This window comes from Mastigoproctus giganteus, chromosome 5 (genome assembly GCF_048544385.1).
Source record: "Mastigoproctus giganteus isolate SK-2022 chromosome 5, ASM4854438v1, whole genome shotgun sequence".
NCBI lineage: Eukaryota > Metazoa > Arthropoda > Arachnida > Uropygi > Thelyphonidae > Mastigoproctus > Mastigoproctus giganteus.
Window position 1 is genome coordinate 13,482,874 of NC_143579.1, and position 18,895 is coordinate 13,501,768.

The 18,895-nt window shown below is 37.4% G+C and overlaps 1 protein-coding gene across 5 annotated transcripts in view; it reads left to right on the top strand.

The window, feature by feature from the left end:
• LOC150085178 (eukaryotic translation initiation factor 4 gamma 3-like) overlaps window positions 1-13,299 on the top strand; it is a 791,506-nt gene extending 778,207 nt beyond the window's left edge. For 4 of the 5 annotated variants that reach the window (XM_090373915.1, XM_090373911.1, XM_090373914.1 and 1 more), the window contains one exon: window positions 12,215-13,298. In XM_090373915.1, the coding sequence (XP_090230041.1) occupies window positions 12,215-12,399 (185 nt within the window). In that variant the 3' untranslated portion in view covers window positions 12,400-13,298. Of the gene's footprint in view, window positions 1-12,214 lie in introns of all 5 variants that reach the window. The other variant, XM_090373913.1, reaches the window with a different exon arrangement.
• The last annotated feature ends 5,596 nt before the right edge of the window (window positions 13,300-18,895 follow it).

Consider the following 18,895-nt stretch of genomic DNA (forward strand, 5'->3'; position numbering starts at 1 on the left):
ACCTAATTCCTGTGCAATAGATGACAAACTTTGCCCTGCTTCGTACTTCTTAATCATCTTCATTTCTAAATCAATTTTGTTTTGTTTCCTAGCACTGCCACCACTTGTACTTTCGGTTGGTCGCTTTCCCTTCACCATTGTAATAAGTAAGGAATGAAGAGAAGATTCTGAAAATTTATTTGTTTTTTTATATGATTGAAGATTTCAGTGAAGGGAAACTCATTTCAGCATAATACTATAACGTAAAAACCTACAGAATTCCAATTATCGGTATTATCGCAAATGCAATAAGATGGTTTGCTACCTGTTTATAATATATTGCGCTAACAGAAAAGCCCAATGAACTCGAAAGTGCAAATGGTTTTTATTGTTTTATTTTTATTTATTTTTTTTATGTGAACCCCAAACACGAGAGGTATTAGAACCTATAGTACTTAGTACCGTGCTTGGGTTGGAGGTTGAGAAGACGAAAGAAGATATTTGTTGACATTGGACTTGAACTTCTGTAGATTGTAATTTTCAGGAAATACGTATGAAGGAAGGTTGTTCCAGAAAACGGCAGTTGAATGAATAAATGAGGAAGATGAAAAGTTGGTTCTGTGGGTTTGGAGTTGGACAGTAAATGGATGTTGGCTGGTGGCAGCACGTGTTCGGACTGTTTTGAAAGAGAGAGTGGGAATTATAGAAGCCAATTCAGAAGAACAGTGCCCATGGAAGTATCTGTAGAAGAGGCATGCAGCAGAAACAGTGCGTCTGTGAGACAGCAAGTGGAGAGACTGTTAGAGATGAATCATTAATTAACCTAACTGCCCTCTTCTGAATGGAATCAAGAAGCCTGAGAGAGGTTTTGGGGGAACCACCCCTGCCATGAAATATTGTTATTCCGTGGCAGGGGCGGATTTGCGATTTATACAGAGTGAGCAGCTGTTTGGAAGAAAAGTAACGCCGAGAGCGAAAGAGAAAACCAAGTTTTTTAGATGCAGAGGAAGCAATATTTGTAATGTGCTTGTGCCAAGAGAGATTAGAAGTCAGGGTAATCCCCAAAAGAGATATATCCTTTTCCTAGAAATTGGAGTGTCACTAAAGATAAGCATAGAAGCAGAAGAATCCTTTTTGCGAGATATAAGACAAGACTGAGTTTTAGAAAGGTTGAAATCAACTAAGTTGTCTTTGCCCCACTGGAGAATCACCTGAAGTTCGGCATTTAAGGAATTGGTAGCAGATTTTCGAGAAGTTGAAGCTGATTGAGCAGGACAAGGTTTCTCAAAATGGAAAGTTGAATGAATGCAATGTGCTATCATCGGCAAAACTATGGATAGAATTTCCAGTCAATGGAAGAAGGTCATTGATATACAAGAGGAAAAGGGTGGGAGAAAGAACTGAACCTTGGGGAACACCGGCATTAGTGGAGAAGTTAGAAGACAGAGAGCCATCTACCATCACCCTCAGTGAGCGATCAGAGAGAAAACTGGATAACCAATTACTAAAAATAGTTGGCAAACCATAAGATGGAAGCTTGTTTAGAAGACCTTTATGCCAAACACGATCAAAAGCCTTTGAGATGTCAAGAGCAACTACTTGTGTTTCACCGAACCTTTCCATTGAATTAGTCCATAAATGGGTAACATAAGCCAGAATATCACCAGTGGATCGACACTGAAGGAATCCATACTGGTGATCGTTGATCAGACGGAAGGTTTCTAGGTAGTTTAAGAGTTGGCGGTTAATTGATTTCTCCATTACTAAAGAAAGAGTAGAAGTAATTGCATGGGACGATAATTGGAGGGAGGGATTTGTCACCCTTTTTAGGAACTTGCTGGATATGAGCAAATTTCCAAGCAGAAGGAAAAATACCTTTGGAATAAGAAAGTGAAAAAATGCAGCAAAGAATAGGAGTAGGTTCAGGAGCACAGGTTTTGAGAACAAGTGGAGAAATGCCATCTTGTCCTGGAGCTTTCTTACCATCCTGATTCATTAAAATCTTTCTGGCATCCTTTTGACGGAAGACCACAGGAGGCATTGAATGGAGCGTGTTGGGAATGGTGGGAGGTGTTTTACCAAGATCATTAATACATGAGTAGGAAGAAAAATGGGATGTTAGCAGGGCAGCTTTATCCTTGGCTGAAGTGACAACAGACCCATCTGGTTTGGACAAAGGTGGGAACAGAGATGATCAAAAGTTGCGGTCAATAACTTTGACAAGGAACTAGAATGTTCAGCTACCATTAGGGCAAGAAGCAAGTGTTCTACTCTTAGTCTGTTCAAACTCTTGTTTTCACTGATAAATAAGGGCTTTACAATTGTTGCGATCTTTGGTGTAGGCAGATAATGAAACTGAAGAATTAGAAACAAGCCAATTACGATATGCAACATTCTTCTCTTGAACAGCCTTAGCACATTTATTGGAAAACCAAAGTTTAAATAAAGGATGAGATTTTATAGTGGAGTGTGGGATAAAGGATTCCATTCCTGCAAGAGTAATTTCACTGATACGATCTGAGCAAACATTGACATCAGAACTTTTGTAACAGTAATCCGACCAAGGAAAAGAAGAAAAGAAGTCTTGCAGGTCATCCCATTTTGCATTCTTGTAATGCCAAACAACACGAGGTTGGGAATAGCCATGAGATAAAGTTTCCATTGGAGAATAGACAATCACCAAGTTGTGATCTGAAGTGCCTAAACGACCTCTCACTTCGACCGTGTACTTAGAAGGGTTGTTTGTGAGAAAAAGATCAAGCGTATTGGCTGTATGATTAGGATTGTCCGGTATTCTTGTAGGTAAATGAACAATCTGTGCTAGGTCATTAGTAATTGCAAAAGCCTCAGCATCTTGACCTGCTGGGTCGGTGTGACTAGAAAACGGAAGCCATCTGGAGTTGTGAACATTAAAATCACCAAGGAAAATTACCTCACTGTTAGGAAAGTTGGACTGGAGAAAGTCAAGTTGCAACGAGAGGAAGTCAAAGAGCTCCAAGTGATTAGTGGAATTGGGAGAATGGTAGAGACAACAGATGAATTTGACACAATGAGGTAGAGAGATTTTAAGCCAGAGAAGATCAAAGAGAGGAGATTCCAAATTGCCAAGTCTCTGACAGGGAATATCAGAACAGACATATGTACAAGTACCACCTTTGAGGCGAAAGGAATCATACAGCGAATAATTTGGGCATCTGAGATGAGCAGTAGTTGAATCAACCGATAACTGGGATTCTGTCAGAAAAAGTACATGGGGTTTGGCAGACTGCAAGTTGAAATGGACATCATTGAGATTAGAATCGAGACCATGTATATTTGTGAAATGAATTAGGAAGTCCTTGGGAGGTTTAGATCTTTTCGCAGATAAGCTTGCTCTATTAGTTTGACAATTCATGGTGTATTCAATAGTAAGAAAAAGTGGGTGGGACATGCTGTATGAAGTAATGAAATTTTTGGATATGGCGTACATGTGGTAAGAATATACCCATCTCCTTGACATAACGTGGCCTCGACAATGCTCCCCGCATACACACTACTCGGACTCCCTCCAGTCACTATCTGGCAGAGTAGAGGTAGCAAGATTATACACTAGCTGATCCGGAAGCCTCCTAGAGAGTTACCAATAGGTTCGGTCCGGTGTACTAATTAGCGGCTGGCCTGCGAAAACTGGTTTAGAGCTGTACCCTCGAAATGTAAGGAATATTGGATCTCGCCACGACGTTCATCATAACCTCAAAAGTCATCAATCATACTGCATGATGGAAGAGATAGGGAAGGGTTGACCGGAAGTTAGCTCTAGAGACTAAACATGGGTTCCACCACTTCAAGCCTCCAATAAGCAAAGTGGTGGTATTTCACCGGTTGATGAGAGTCATCTACCACCTAGTACTGCTCTTCTGCAGCTGGATCTTACTTGTTGGATTCTTCTGAGCAATTTTGTACCAGCAATTTTCAATAGGGTTCAGATCTGGACTGTTGCCAGGCCAGTCCAACACTGTAATGCCAGAATTTCTGAGGTATGACTGCACCTTAAGGGAGAAAAACAAGAGAAAACAATGGTGTAAGTATGTGTTAAGCCTTGTGAGAGAAGACAAACTCATCGTTAAATCTAAATAGCATAAAACTTACAAACTTTGCTGTAAAATGAAGCTGAGAAAAGTGGTGATACCTGATTTTAGGCACTCCTCCAAGATAGCAGTGTAGATTTCTGCATTTGCTGTTCCATTAATAAACTTAATTGGCCCGCCACACCCCTTTGCTTGTTATGCATCTCCAGACCATCTGACCGACCAGCGGGAACTTTACAGTCGTTGTTATGCAGTCAGGATGGTATGCCTTCGATTTTTGTCTTCTGACATATGGCTTCCCATCCAAGCCATGCAGTTTGAATTTTGATTCGTCAGAAAAAATGAGTGTCCCATTGCTCTTTTGTCCATGAAACATGCATTTTAGTCCAAACAAGTTGCCTCTTCCTCATTTGTTGGGTCAACGAAGGCTTCTTCTTGCACCGATAGGCACGCAGACCACATTCTGAAAACTATCTTTGGATAGTTTGTGCACTTGTTTCAACACCAGAGGCCATCTCAAAGTCCTGTTTTAGATCAGGAGCACTAGCATGGCGATTATGAAAGCATAGCCATTTCAAATATCGATCTTGGAAACTACAGCCTGATCCAGGTCTTTTCTTCACATCACCGGTTTTGCGCTTTAATTTCATTACCTGGGATACCATTTAGTGGTGGCAGCCTATTTTATCAGCTATAGCACGTGCAGAAAGCCCTTCCTGGGACAGAGTGACAGCTGCGTTTTTTTTTTTTTTTTTTTTCTTGGTATCATCTGAACATATGGCACCATGCTTACACCTCCACAAAACAGGATACTGATGAACGTGTATACCCTTCCGATGTCATATTTATAGAAACAGCTGATGCAATACCTTGCAATTACTGTCTGATGCAATGGAAGCGTTATATGACACAATACCTTTGCTTTGCGACAAACAAAATGACTAAGCAAACATTATTTTCTTATACGTTTCACTACAACTGGTTTTTTTTTTTTTTTTTTTTTTAAGGTAAAGCAATTTATTTTTTGTCCACCACTGTATATAGATGTATATACAGTGGTGGACCAGCTGCCGTTGCAGATGAACCGAACAGTTATTTTGCATCGATATTTACAAATGAAAAACCTTTTGTGGCAATGGGAAATTGTGGGAGCGAAGTTAAAAAATATGTAATTAATGATATTGAAATTTCGCAAGATTATTTAATGAAAAAACTTTCGAGCCTACAGACCAGTAAGGCTCCTGGAGTTGATGGAATATACCCTATAATCTTAAGGGAGGCGGCAAGCGAGTGCATTGAACCATTGAGGCTAATTATGCGAGCATCACTAGACTCTGGGGAGATTCCCTTGGATTGGAAAAGTGCAAATGTATCTCCCATACATAAGGGTGGCTCTAAAAGTGAAGTTGGAAATTATCGACCTGTCAGTCTGACTTCAGTAGTAGGGAAAATCATGGAGGCAATGATCAAGGGTGGAATTCAGTATCATTTGGATCGAATTGAAATTCTCAAGGATACTCAGCATGGTTTTGTAAAGGGAAAATCATGTTTAACAAATCTGGTTCGCTATTTCGAAAGGGTCACCCACGAGCTGGAATTAGGGAATAATTTTGACATTGTTTATTTAGATTTCAGCAAAGCTTTTGACTCAGTCCCACATGAGCGGTTGCTTTATAAGCTGGAACAGGTTGGAATCACTGGGAAAATCCTTAGTGGATAGAAGGATGGCTTCACGGCAGGAGGCAGAGGGTTGTGATAAATGGCTATTCCTCAGATTGGGTTGATGTAAGAAGTGGGGTTCCCCAAGGATCAGTATTAGGACCACTGTTGTTTTTAATTTTCATAAACGACATTGATGAAGGGATAGAGGGCGTGATGTCTAAATTTGCAGATGATGTTAAAATTGGTAAAATAGTTAATGATCACTCAAGCTGAGCTTCTTCAGAGAGACCTAGATAAACTTCAAGAATGGTCAGAAAAATGGCAGCTATGCTTTAATCCAACAAAGTGTAAGGTATTACACCTGGGAAACAGTAATCCCAAAAAAACTTATTCACTTGTGGAGTTCAACTAAACCCAGTACTGGAGGAAAGGGACTTGGGTGTTACGATACGGTCAGACATGAAATTCTCTGAGCATTGTAAACAGGTTGCAAGGAAGGCCCATGGTGTCCTATCGATGATCTAGCGAACTTTTGCATGTAGAGATAGGGACATGATAATCCCATTATATAAGGCTTATGTTAGACCACACTTGGTTTGGTTGGTTTGGTTTTTTTTTTTTAGGAGCATTAGCAACTAAGGCCATATTGCTCCGGTGCGGTGGTCATTCCCTGACCTTACCGCATGCTCCGTATTTGGTGGTGACGGGCTCGAACCCCGGTCTAATCAAGAAGCGTGTGCTACGCACTGCTGCTCCTTCCCACCTGGCTACGGAGGCGCCTAACCCACCACACTTGGAATACTGTGTTCAAGTATGCAGACCGCACCTAAAGAAAGACATCGAGCTTCTTGAAAGGGTGCAAAGACGGGTAACTCTCCTGGTCAGATCGGCAAAAGGGCGTCCTTATGAAGAAAGACTTCTAATATGTGGGTTGCAGAGTTTGGAAACTAGACACCTTAGAGGAGATTTGATTGAGGTGTTTAAGGCTCTGAGAGGTATCAGTAAAATGAATGAGGACGAAATTTTAAAGATTATAAATGATGCTAGAACTAGGGGACATAAATTCAAGTTACGGGGGGAAATGTTTAGATTTGACTGCAGGAAGTTTTATTTTAGCCAGCGAGTTGTAAATTACTGGAATAAGTTGCCTACATGGGTGGTAGAGGCTGATAGTTTGGGGAAGTTCAAATGTCATCTGGTTAGTACTTTTGGGTAAGGGAAGCGCATAGGATGATAGGTTTAATTTCCTTTTTTTTTTTTATTTATTATTTTTTTTTTTTTTTATCATTGTTTTGTTCAGATTTTTTTTTTTTTTTTTTTTTTTTTTTTTTGGCTGGTGCAGCATAAGCCATAGGCTTTCTTGCACCATGCGGCCATTACTAATTACTAATACTATATGTACTGGGTGATTCAAAAAGGACTTTACAACTTCGCAAGTGTATAGATATTTATTCCAGAGACTTGTGTAATTTATTAAACTGTCAATTTTTTGTAGCAAAAAACATCAAGTTTTACCTAGAACAGTCATTTTGGTTCGATATGACTGCCATTGGTGATACAGCAGACATTCCATCTGAACTCAATTTCCTCCCAAACGTGACATAACCTATCCGGCGTAACTTCTGTAACTGCGGCGGTGATTTTAGTTTTCAACTCGGCAAGATTGATAGGTAAGGATGGAACAGACACTCGATCTTTAACGAAACACAATAGGAAAAATTCTAAAGGTGTCAAATCTGGAAGAGGGGGTGGCCATGCTAACGGCCCTGCTTGACTATTCCACCGACCTGGGAAACGGATTTTGAGGAATTCCCTTACCTCCATCAGGTAGTGAGGAGGTGCTCCATCTTGCTGAAAGTGAAAGCGTCCTTCATGCACAATTCCGTGCAAAATTCCTTTGCACTGTTGTCTCAGATTTCATTTCTTCAAACCAAAACACACGCCACGCACACTCCGCTCCTATGAAAGTAGCCATTTTTGAAATGCAAGCCGCTGGCACTCGTGGTGACGGAATTCGGTACTACTGCACTATGTCAGTAAAACTTGATGTTTTTTGCTGCAATATGACAGTTCAATAAATTATATAAATCTCCTGAATAAATTTCTATGCACTTATGAAGTTGTAAGCCTTTTTGAATCACCCTGTATATATGTACATATGTATTCATCAACCTGCGTTCCTCTTTGACCAATTCTGCATTTAGGTGTGAGGAAAAAACTTCTTTTAAAACCTCTTTGAACTTCTCTAGTTAAGAATTCTTCTGTATGAATAAAGGTTTTTTCCTTAGTTCCTTGCTATTAATGCCATGATGAAAGTATCTCAGAACTGAAGTATATTTAAAGCAAATGATTCAGGCATGTGAATCAAGTAAAGAAACAGCAGATCTAAGAAACTTGATACCATTAGCCAAATTAAACAACAAACGTTTAAAATCTTAATGTGCATGAATTGGCAAACTTTATTTGCATATTTAACTATGTATATACACGTTTTTTACGAAATGGTTGATTTAATATGTGAAATGAGTTGCTATTTCTTTGTAATGTGTGCCACCCAGAAAGCTGTTTCAGAGATTGTTTCTTCATCTGTAAGTAACTTAGTTTACTTTTAGTTATGCATAAATGAGCCTTTTGCCAATTCAAGTAGTAGAATCTTGGTTTACCAAAAATAATATTTGGGTGAACTAGGATTCTACTGTAATGAATTTTTTGGATATCCAATTTTTAAATGCACTCTGTATATATATAAAAGGAAGCAGGAATAAAAAATTAATGAGAGAAAATTACAGTAACTGTCATTTATTATTTACACATACTCTACATACAGTGGTGTTATGAGCTTAGGCATTGGTTATTGCACAATTTTTATGTGTAAATGTAACTTTCTCTTTTTCTTTTGTCCTCCCTTGAGCTCAGAGTTCTTGTACACTTGCACTGGAATTATGATATGCAAGCATTCTTCTGCTTGAAAGATGTCAGTTTTTTTGTATTTTGTTTGATTCAGCTTAGTATTTAACAGTGGCACTATTTCCTCATCTGTTAAAAAGTGATAAGCTGGATTGTTTCAAAAACAACATATGGCTTAATGTACATTCATGCTTTATCTCTAGTATTTTGCATTGCTGTTAAAAAATTTACTATGGAGTTTATTATACCTGTACAGAAAAGAGTTGTTTGTGGAAAGTTAATTTAAGCAATTAAAGAATTTAATGAACAAGTTGTATCAAAAACTAAGAAGTTGGATGTGTCTCTTTGGGTGGGGGGGGGGGGATCAAGCCCTGCATGAGTAGATTACCCATGCCACTTCTGTATAACATTAAGAACATTGTGCTTCATTTATTTAGGTGAAAAAAAATAAAAGGTCTTCAAATTGACAATTACATAAATGTTTATTTGCAGTAAATAGTAAAGATGAATTTTTAGCTTGTTTTTAATGCATCATATGAATGTGATTGGTATTGTACAGAAATGACATTGAAGAAATAAAATCTACTTGCTTTATATGCACTGCCCTGCCATTAATATCAGGACACCCCTCTGTTTTTAGTTAGTCATGGCCTACCTAAGCATATTTACAGTTGTTACCACAACTGTAAGTATGCTTGTAGGCCTTCAAGGAGACAGTTTCAGCACCAGTTTGCTTCCATTTTCAAATCACATCACCAATCATTGACCAAGGGAGCTTCAGTGATGCTGATATTTCACACACAGACTGACTGCTTGGGTGGTACCCTATTATCACTCCATGCTAGAAGTATGCTAATTCTGTCAATTGTGGCTTCTTGCATTCACACTTGTGCTGTCTCCTTGAAGGCCTACAAGCAGTCAGTCTGTATGTGAAATATCAGCATCGCTGAAGATCCCTTGGTCAATGATTGGTGATGTGATTTGCAAATGGAAGCAAACTGGTGCTGAAAGCTTCATGAAATGACCTGGAAAACCTCCAAACCTGGTGAAACACATCAATGCTTTCACAGCATAAGTACAGTGGTCAGGATGCTGCATGATGTACCTTACGATGGTCAAGTAGTTGTCCACAATCCACTGATCACCCTGACTAATATCAGATGCCTAGAGAAAAGCTACCTGTCAGACTGTATTGTCCCAACAATGAAGTTTGCCAGAGCACAATGGTTTGGGGCCATTTATCATAGTTTGGCCTGGGACCATTGGTTGTCTTGGACAAAACCATGAATGCTGATGGACAATAATGCAATACCTGTGTTATGGCAGCACATTAGGGGAAAGCCCATACTAGTATCAATAGAAAAATGCTCTGTGTCATACTGCTCTTGTTGTGATGGACATGAACACTGAAAAATTGGACTGGCAGACCCCTGATCTCAGTCCTATAGAGAATCTCTAGAGTGAATTAGATCATTTGGTGTGGATGCGGGAGATCATCCAAAAAACAGAAGTGAACTCATTGCCACTGTGAAGACCAAATGGCAGAAAATATCAGGGGACATTTGCAGAAAAGCTGGCAGAGAGTGTTCCACCCAAACTAAATACTGTCATTGAAGTTAAAGGTTTTCAGCACACATTCTTAGTGTTCCTGTAAAGGGATTATTTAGCTTATTTGTAGATATTCAGTTGTCCAGATATTAATAGTAAGGCATTATTTGTAGAATCATAATTTTATTATATTCTACATTATAATATAAGGATGTAGATTTGCTTGAGTGTGTACAGAGAAGGGCAACAAGATTGGTGAGGGGAATGAAGAAATCCTCTTACCAAGAGAGGCTTAAGTTCTGCAAATTTCAGCGGCTGGAGACTAGGCACCTGCGAGATAATCTGATTGAGGTGTATAAGGCCTTGAATGGGTTGAGCATGCTGAATTCTGATGGAATTCTTCCACATGTTCACATTATGAACCTAAGGGGACATAAATTCAAATTGAGGAAAGACAGATGTAGAATAGATATGTGGAAATTTGCTTTTAGCCAGCAGGTGGTTAATTGCTGGAACAAACTTCCATCTGTCATTGTGGAAGTTGATAGGTTAAATAAATTTAAGTAGGAACTGGACAAACATTTAGAAGGAATGGTTGTGTGAATTTTTTTTTTTTTTTTTTTGTTGATGCTGCATAAGCTCATATGCTTGCTTTCTTGCATCACATGTCACTATTACTACTACTACTATATTCATTTCATATGATAGTTTTGTTTCCAATAGTTAAGTATTACTGTATCAATTTCTTTTGTGAAGTTAGGAGAAAAAATAAAAGTAAAGCAAACTTTGAGGGGTAGGAAAATCTGATAAGTGAAATTGCAGATAACTAGAATTCGACTGTACGTTAATGCCGTTATGTAATTTGTATTTTCTATATACGTGTAGGAAATTTGTGTATATTAAATTAGTATCTGTTGTTTGTCTGCATAATTAGTTAAATATTTAGAGTAATTCAAAAACAGCAACTTTTTAAACCAAAAGTGTATTTTTAACTTATTAAAACATGCAAAGCACTGAATGAAAGCCATGGTTATGAAGTTTCTATTTGTGGCTGTTAGTTATGAGATCCACCATTGGTGCACACATGTAATGTAAACAAATAAAATGACAGTTTTCAAATGAAGCCATGCATTTTTTATCCTTGAACAGTCAAAATCTGCAGTACAATCTCAACAAAGTTTATTCACACATTGTGGAAAACAGCCTCCCAGTAGGCTTTCCATTTATGTGGTACAAGAATTTTCTTTATTCAGGTTGTTCTTTGATGCCAAAAATTATAATAATAATTAATTAGAAACGAGATTTAAATGATGTAACTATGATGGAAAATGTAGAGACAACTTTTATTCAAGCTACTTTTCATCTCACAGTATCTTATGTGGAGAATTTTAAAAATATGGTGGAGCCTAAAGGCTGCAGTTTTTATATTAACATTTTGGCACAGGTGGACAACAAAGTTTTATCTTCAATGATAAGTACACATTTCATTTGAGTGACTAGTAAATAAACAATATGTAAGAAACTCCACATACATGCATTCAAAATTAATTTATCATAGTCCCAAGGTGAATTTGTTTTGTGCTTTCCAAACCTTTTTTTACCACACAAATTTATTTGGGGGAGGGGGTTATAGATAAACTTCCAAATTAATTGATAGGTTGGGGTGTTCAGATTCCTTAGCCAGTTTCATCCTCGGACCACTGGATTGTTGCCTTCTGCATCTTTGTTTAAGAGTAGAATCAGAGTTGCCATTGATCACGTAACATCATGTTACAGCAGATGAGGTGGAACTGACTTTCTTTGGAACATCTGCGACCTGTCTCATGATAATCACACTGATGTAGTTGCCATTAAAAACTTCACAAGACTACCTCTTCCAGTGTTTTGTGTGTTTTAATAAGTTCAAAATACACACAGTGTTATAGGCATATAAGGTTATGAAAATACCGTTGAATTACCTTGTAATTTGTTGTGTTTAAAAATGAAATTATAAAGAAAATAAAAAGAAATTGTTTGAGTATTAATACTTAATACATTTAACTGCTTTCTAGGAGTATTACGGCATATCTTTGACATCCTTTACGATGAAGATTTAATATCAGAGGATGCATTTAAGCAGTGGGAAAAGAGTTCGGATCCAGCTGAACAAGAAGGCAAAGGAGTAGCCTTACATTGTGTTTGCCCTTTCTTTACGTGGTTAAGAGAAGCCGATGAAGAATCATCAGATGAGAACTGATATTTGCAGAATATTAAATACAATTTCATAGTTGGACTCCAAGGACACTAATTACTGTGCTGCTAAAGTGACTTAAACTGGTTACAATTCCAGAAGCAACATTTACAGTGATGCAAGATTTTAAGTATGATAATTTTGTTCAGGAGTTGCTCATAACTATGCTGAATGTGCGGTTATACAGTGCTCTCATGTCATGTCCTTTGTGTAACATCCATGTCCTTTGTCAAACAGTTAATTGTGTGGTTTTGGATAGAAAAATTTTGGCCGATAATGACATTATGTTTGAAAAATGTTTGAAGTTTTCCACTTTGATCGTTAAAAACTGTATTTGTGACATTTTAAATTACACTATAGAAGAAAGGTGACTAAGACAAAGATTATGCTTTGTAATGGGATAAAACTAACAAAATCCACGGAGGTTTTATTATGTTGTGTACATTGATGCTTAGGTAGAACTATTTAATTTGGACCTGTAAATTATTCCATGGGTATACAGCAGTCAAATGTGAAAAATAAAGTTGCTTTCAAACCTGATGTTAAAGATAAGGCAGGAACCAGTGTGTTAGAGCAGTTCGCAAAAATGCACTGTAGATTTATTCCACTGTTTATAAAGCAACTGGCTCTGCCTTGTCAGAAAGGGACTGTTATGGCTCGTTATATTTTTAATACAAATGCTTATTCCATTTCTGACAGTAGTTGTGAAAAACTGTTTACAGAGAATCATTTGAAGCTGTCACCTCTGCTGAGGAAAATAAAATTAAAGAAACTATGAAACTTGGGGTTGGGGCCTTGTTCTGCGTATGTCATATACAATCGACATTACGTTGTACATAGCTTTGGCTCTTCTGACAATATAAAATAAACTGAAAAGCATGAACATTAATAAAAAAAAAAAAAAAAAAGGCTGTTTCATTTTTCCCCCCCCTCTTTTATTTGTGTAAAGTGAAATTACATGAATCATTGCTGCTTAATTTAAATGAGACAACTCCGATTTTTTGCTTTGTAATAATTTTTAACTGAACAGCAGTTATACTGCACTACTGCATTTTTCCTTCTGTTAGCAGTTCAGTTGCACGTACGGACATTTGAAGTATTGTTTTATATGCTCTTAATATAATTTAATATATTTTAATATATATGTATAATATCCAAATGAGAATCTTAACAAGAATTCATTTTTCTGTAATGAAATTTGGTTGTGAAATCTCTTGTTATATATTTTAAAGCTGGATCAAATGAATCTCGGTGTGTTAATTTATATATAATGAATATGGATAAAACTATCTTCTTGGGCATACATTATTTGTAAGATAAAAAAAAAAAAAAAAAAAGAAGAGCTAGATGATTTTTACTTCTTTTAATTTTAAAGTAATCCACTAATCAGTCATCACACAATAACATATTTGGTGTGTGTGTGTGTGTGTGTGTGTGTGTGTGTGTGTGTGTGTGTGTGTGTGTGTGTGTGTGTGTGTGTGTGTGTGTGTGTGATCAGCTTTAAAATTGCAGATTTGAAAAGGGTTTCGAAGTTCTAGCTGCATTATTTATGAGCCTTTGAGAAATCATTTTACTACACACACTGGCCAAAAAAAAATATGAACCTCTATTCAGCATCGAATCAGGCTGCCTTTGTTTCAAATAACATAACCATTCAATAACATAACCATTCTTGTTTTGTCTAATTGTAACCATTCCAAAATCTTCCTCCAAATACGTTGCATAGCTGCAACAAATTTGGAGGAAGAAGATTTTGTTGCGGAATAGCTCTCTCCCACACATTTGCAATGTGAATGTGGGGCCAGGAAAAATGGTGGAAATCTGTGTCATTTTCTCTGAACCATTCTGCCATGATGCGCTGCTGCATTGTTCAGGCACTCCCTGTATGACATTCACTCTTCCACCAGTATCAACAGATCAAGTCTATGCTAACAAAACATTTCCCATACTGTAATACCATCTCTAGATGCTTGGGTTGTCTTAACAAGGCAAACAGGATCCATAACTTTGTGAGGTTCTTGCCACACTCTCTGACCACAGCTTCATTGTTCCACTCTCTGATCACAACATTCTTGGTACCACTTCAAGAGGACTTTTCTATTTTTTCTCTGAAACAAGTGGCTTTTCAATAAGCTAACAACTGTCAGTACCCAATTTCCTCATAAAATAGGGCAGTTCTGAACTTGATTGAATTCAGATGTTATTTGCTACACACTGTTCGTTCTATTTTTTAGTGCACTCCTTCTTAGAGCATAATGGCTTCAATGTTGAAGTATTGTTTTTCTGTCACGTTTATGCATTTGAGATGTGGAAGAACTGCTTGCTTTATAATCATTAAAAACCTTTGAGATGGATGCTTTTGAGAAACCAATTATGTCTTTCGTTTCTTGAATCATGACTCCTGCTAAATGTGCACCTCCCGATAAGCCATTTTCCAAAGTCTGGTGAATCACGTTTTCCCCATTCTTTATACTCAACAAGGCAAAACGTCATTGCCCTGTGTCACACCACACATTTCTTTGCATTTCATTTGTCTGTGACTGTCTTGATTCAATGGTGGGGTGGGGGGGGTTGGCCAGTGTGTGTATACTATTGCTAGGTGAAGAGGATCAAGTGATGATATTCCCTATTTTTTGCTTTGTGAAGAGGCACTTGAAAAGGTTTGTATATAATAAATTATTTTCCACCATTTCAATGAACCTGTGTATTTCAGAAAAATATCCTAAATAGACTGCATTAAACACTTTACTTTAATTTTTAAATGATTAGGGGGGAAAGAAAGCTTTTTTCCCCATATCATATGAATCTCTCAGTCTTCTGTTTTATTCATTAAGGTCCATTAATCCGTTCTTTTATCTCTATGCACATATGCACTCAGTGGAATAAATTTTTTTTAAGACCACACTCTTGCCTTGTGTAGGTCTTTCATTCTCCTAAAACAACTAGCTCCCTGGAATTGGACTGCATGAGATGATGGTAAGTCCTTCATTTCTTGGGTAGTGGATGTGGAAACGTGTCTTCTGATGGCTTTGCACATAAGAAGTTATTATACGTGATGTAAGAGTAGTGTATCCTTGTAAGTAGGCATCACCATTAGTTTTAATAAAGGCAGGTTGATGCTGGGAATCCAGGCATATTTGCATCGTGATGAAGTAGGTACTACCTTTGCATTGTTTCAGAGGTATTGGGATTCCAACAAAATATATCTAGAACCATACCTCCCCAATCAGCTTAATCTTCCAGTGATCCATCACCTATTACAGGCACAATGTTGTGCTTGCTGGTCTCCTGTTACCGTAGCCTAGAGCAAAATCAAACATGTCATGCAGTAGAATAGCTAGTTATCTAAAATTGTATTGAAAGGATAGTATTTAAGAATCACATGTGCTCTTTATGCTGCTGTGAACTTGAGCTTCAGCTACTTGTTTTCTCGTAGCTAAGTTAGTCAGTCTCATGTGAGGGTAGCATGGTTCCCCTTTCCGGAAACTCATGTTTTTTGTCCAGTAAACAGCAAGTGACCACAGAGCACATGCAGGTTACAAACTATATACAGCACAATGTGGCTTAAATTTCTGATATGCATAAAATCTTACAACTACCGCCAACTTGTTTTCTGCTGCTTATTTTCTCAATTATGAAGCATTCTTGGTTGCGCAGAATATTGTTGCGTATAATTCCAGCATCACTACTGTGGATGCTGGAATTATACTATTCCAGCCTTATCAATTTAGGTCTCACCATATGCCCATATTACCAATGAATATACAGCACTTAGTTAATTACAGTTGATAATCCTGAAATCCTTTGGTAATTGCATTATTTCATGTAGGAAAAATAAGGACACTACAGAGAAAGAAAAAAAAAAGAGTTACTACCTTCTGTACAAAATGGATTATTCATCTTTGCTACCACTAGACAACAAAATCACAAAAGGTAATCTTCACTGGGTTAATCAAAAAAAAAAAATAATAATAAAATCCTTGAAATGTGTACATTTCAATATATGTCTTATGTGGTCATTGTGATCATCCCTAACCAAGATCCAGATATAGTAATCCATCATAGGCTCATCTCACCTTCCTTGGTACATGCCCCTTCTCTGTTGACTCCAAGTGAGAGTGCAAATTGCGAAGCTTGACTGACATTCTGCATCTCATTTTTCTGTAATTTTTGATGAACTTATCAACTGGTTCATTGTAAATTTTCACTTTTAATGTTACCAAGAAAGCCATTCACTACAAGGTGAAATGACTGCCAGGCATTTTACCCAACATCAGCATCAGCCATTTTGTATACCAATAAGTATACTACCTTTCACTTTTGCATTAGACAGTTTTGGAAACTTTGTTGTGCTTGAAGGTGTCACCTTAAGGATCCAGTGCTTTAACAAATTGTTAAAGTCCCAACTTGAAATGTTTACTACTTTGCATGCACCGGGCTCTACTCAATTCTTGGAGACCATTCTCTTCTCTTTTCAGGAAACGAGAATGGTCTCCTGTAATGCTGATTTAATGGAGCATGACCCTGCTATTCCAGAGGCAGAAAAGGCTAGGAAAGCCAAACCAGAAGGAACCCTAACACCTTTAAGTCTCCATATTTGATCTTTTTAAACACATTTTTCACACTTCTTTGATAAGAACAATGATAGCCACATAGTGTAAGGAAGCTCTAAGCTCTTACTGCACAGCCAAAAAAAAATAATAATAATAATAATAATTAATTTAAAAAATTAATAAATTAACATAATAAAAACTACCTATTTGACTCCCTCCTCACATAGGTGCCATTCTAGCTGACCTTTGAATTTCACTAAGCTGTCAGCCTCAATGTCAACCATGAAAGTAACTTATTCTGGTAATTAATAACTCAATGCTAAAAGAAAACTTCCTGCATTCCAAATTAAACTTCTTTCCCCTGTAATTTATAGCTCCTAGTTCTGGAATCATTCACAACTGAAAATTTCACTCATTTATTTCACTTTCCCCCTCTAAGCTGCCTAGTTTCCAAGCTCTACAGCCCACATATTCAAAGTCTTACTTCATATGGATGCCATTTGGCCAATCTCACCTGGTGAGTTACCCGGCTTGGGACCCTTTCAGGAAGCTCAATATCTTTTTTAGGTGCAATCTTCTTACTTAACTCAATTCTACTTAATTCTTACTTAATTCTGAAATCATTTGTATATCTCGAATGTTGCTGAGTGGTCAATTGAAAGAGTACTACACAATTTGAACTGACTGTGGTTCGGGCCTCTTTCTCTCTCTCTCTCTCTCTCTCTCTCTCTCTTGTAAATTTCTCTGACCTTATGGAGTTTTCCTCTAAGCAAAGCAGTAGGAAAAGAAAATCTGTTTATTTCATTGAAAGTTTTGCTGTCCCTCTAAGGTGCCTTGTTGCCACACTCTAGCCCACATATTCCAAGCCTTTCCTCAAACAGGTGCCTTTTTTCAGATCTCACCAAGCTGGTTACCCATTTTTGTACCCTATCGAGAGGCTGTCTTCTTTTAGGTGCAGTCTCCATACTTGAACACAATATTCCAAGTCTTACAATAGCCTTCTACAGTGTGATGATGACCTCCCTATCTCTACAATAAAATGTTTAATAGATCATTGATAGGATTTATCAATATTTTGAGCGGTCGGCACTGCTCAAACCATATTATAATTACATATTATCTGACCATATTATAATTACAAAATTCTTTTCTTCCTCTACTGTTTTTAGTTCCACCCCCATCAAGTGTATAAGTTATTTTGAGGTTGCTGTTCCCCAGGTGCAAGCCCTTGCATTTTGCTGCATTAAAACAGCTTCCACTTATCTTGAAGAATAACTTAATTGCAACCTGCTTCCTCCTTCCTGCAGTCATCCTATGATCCATCTAATTCCAGAAAATCCTTAAATGTGGTCCAGTATATACAGTAACTTGTCATGCTTTGCTGAAATCCAGTTGAAATTATTTCCTACATCCAGTTCATGAGTGACTCACTCATGGAGACAGGAGTGAAAACAGCTAATCAGATTAGTTAAACATGATTTTCCCTTTACAAAACCATATTTACTTTAGAATTCCCTTTTAATCTGTATGATCCTGTATTGCACTCTTTATCATTTCCTTCTTAAGAGAGACCAAGCAAAGCAGTAATACAGGGATTCTGCAACAGTGAAGATGCATACGTGAATGTCTTTTTCTATATATGGAAATCTTTACAAATGAAATCCAGTACACCATTCTTTTAAAGGAGACATGAGCTATTCGTTGGATTTGGTTAGTCCAAGTCATCCAGTTCTTTCTGATTGGGGAAATTGGTGTTTTATTTGAACATTTATGATGACATGCTTCTGAGGTGTAGAGCCAATTGACCTGTTCACTAGATTCATTATTCAATTCTGAAAAACTCTGGAAGGTGAATTGGGAACTGGAACGTCTTGTGTGGCAATAGAGGACACTACATTTCACAACAAAAAACTTAGATACACTACAACATTTTGATCAGGCTTTTTAAA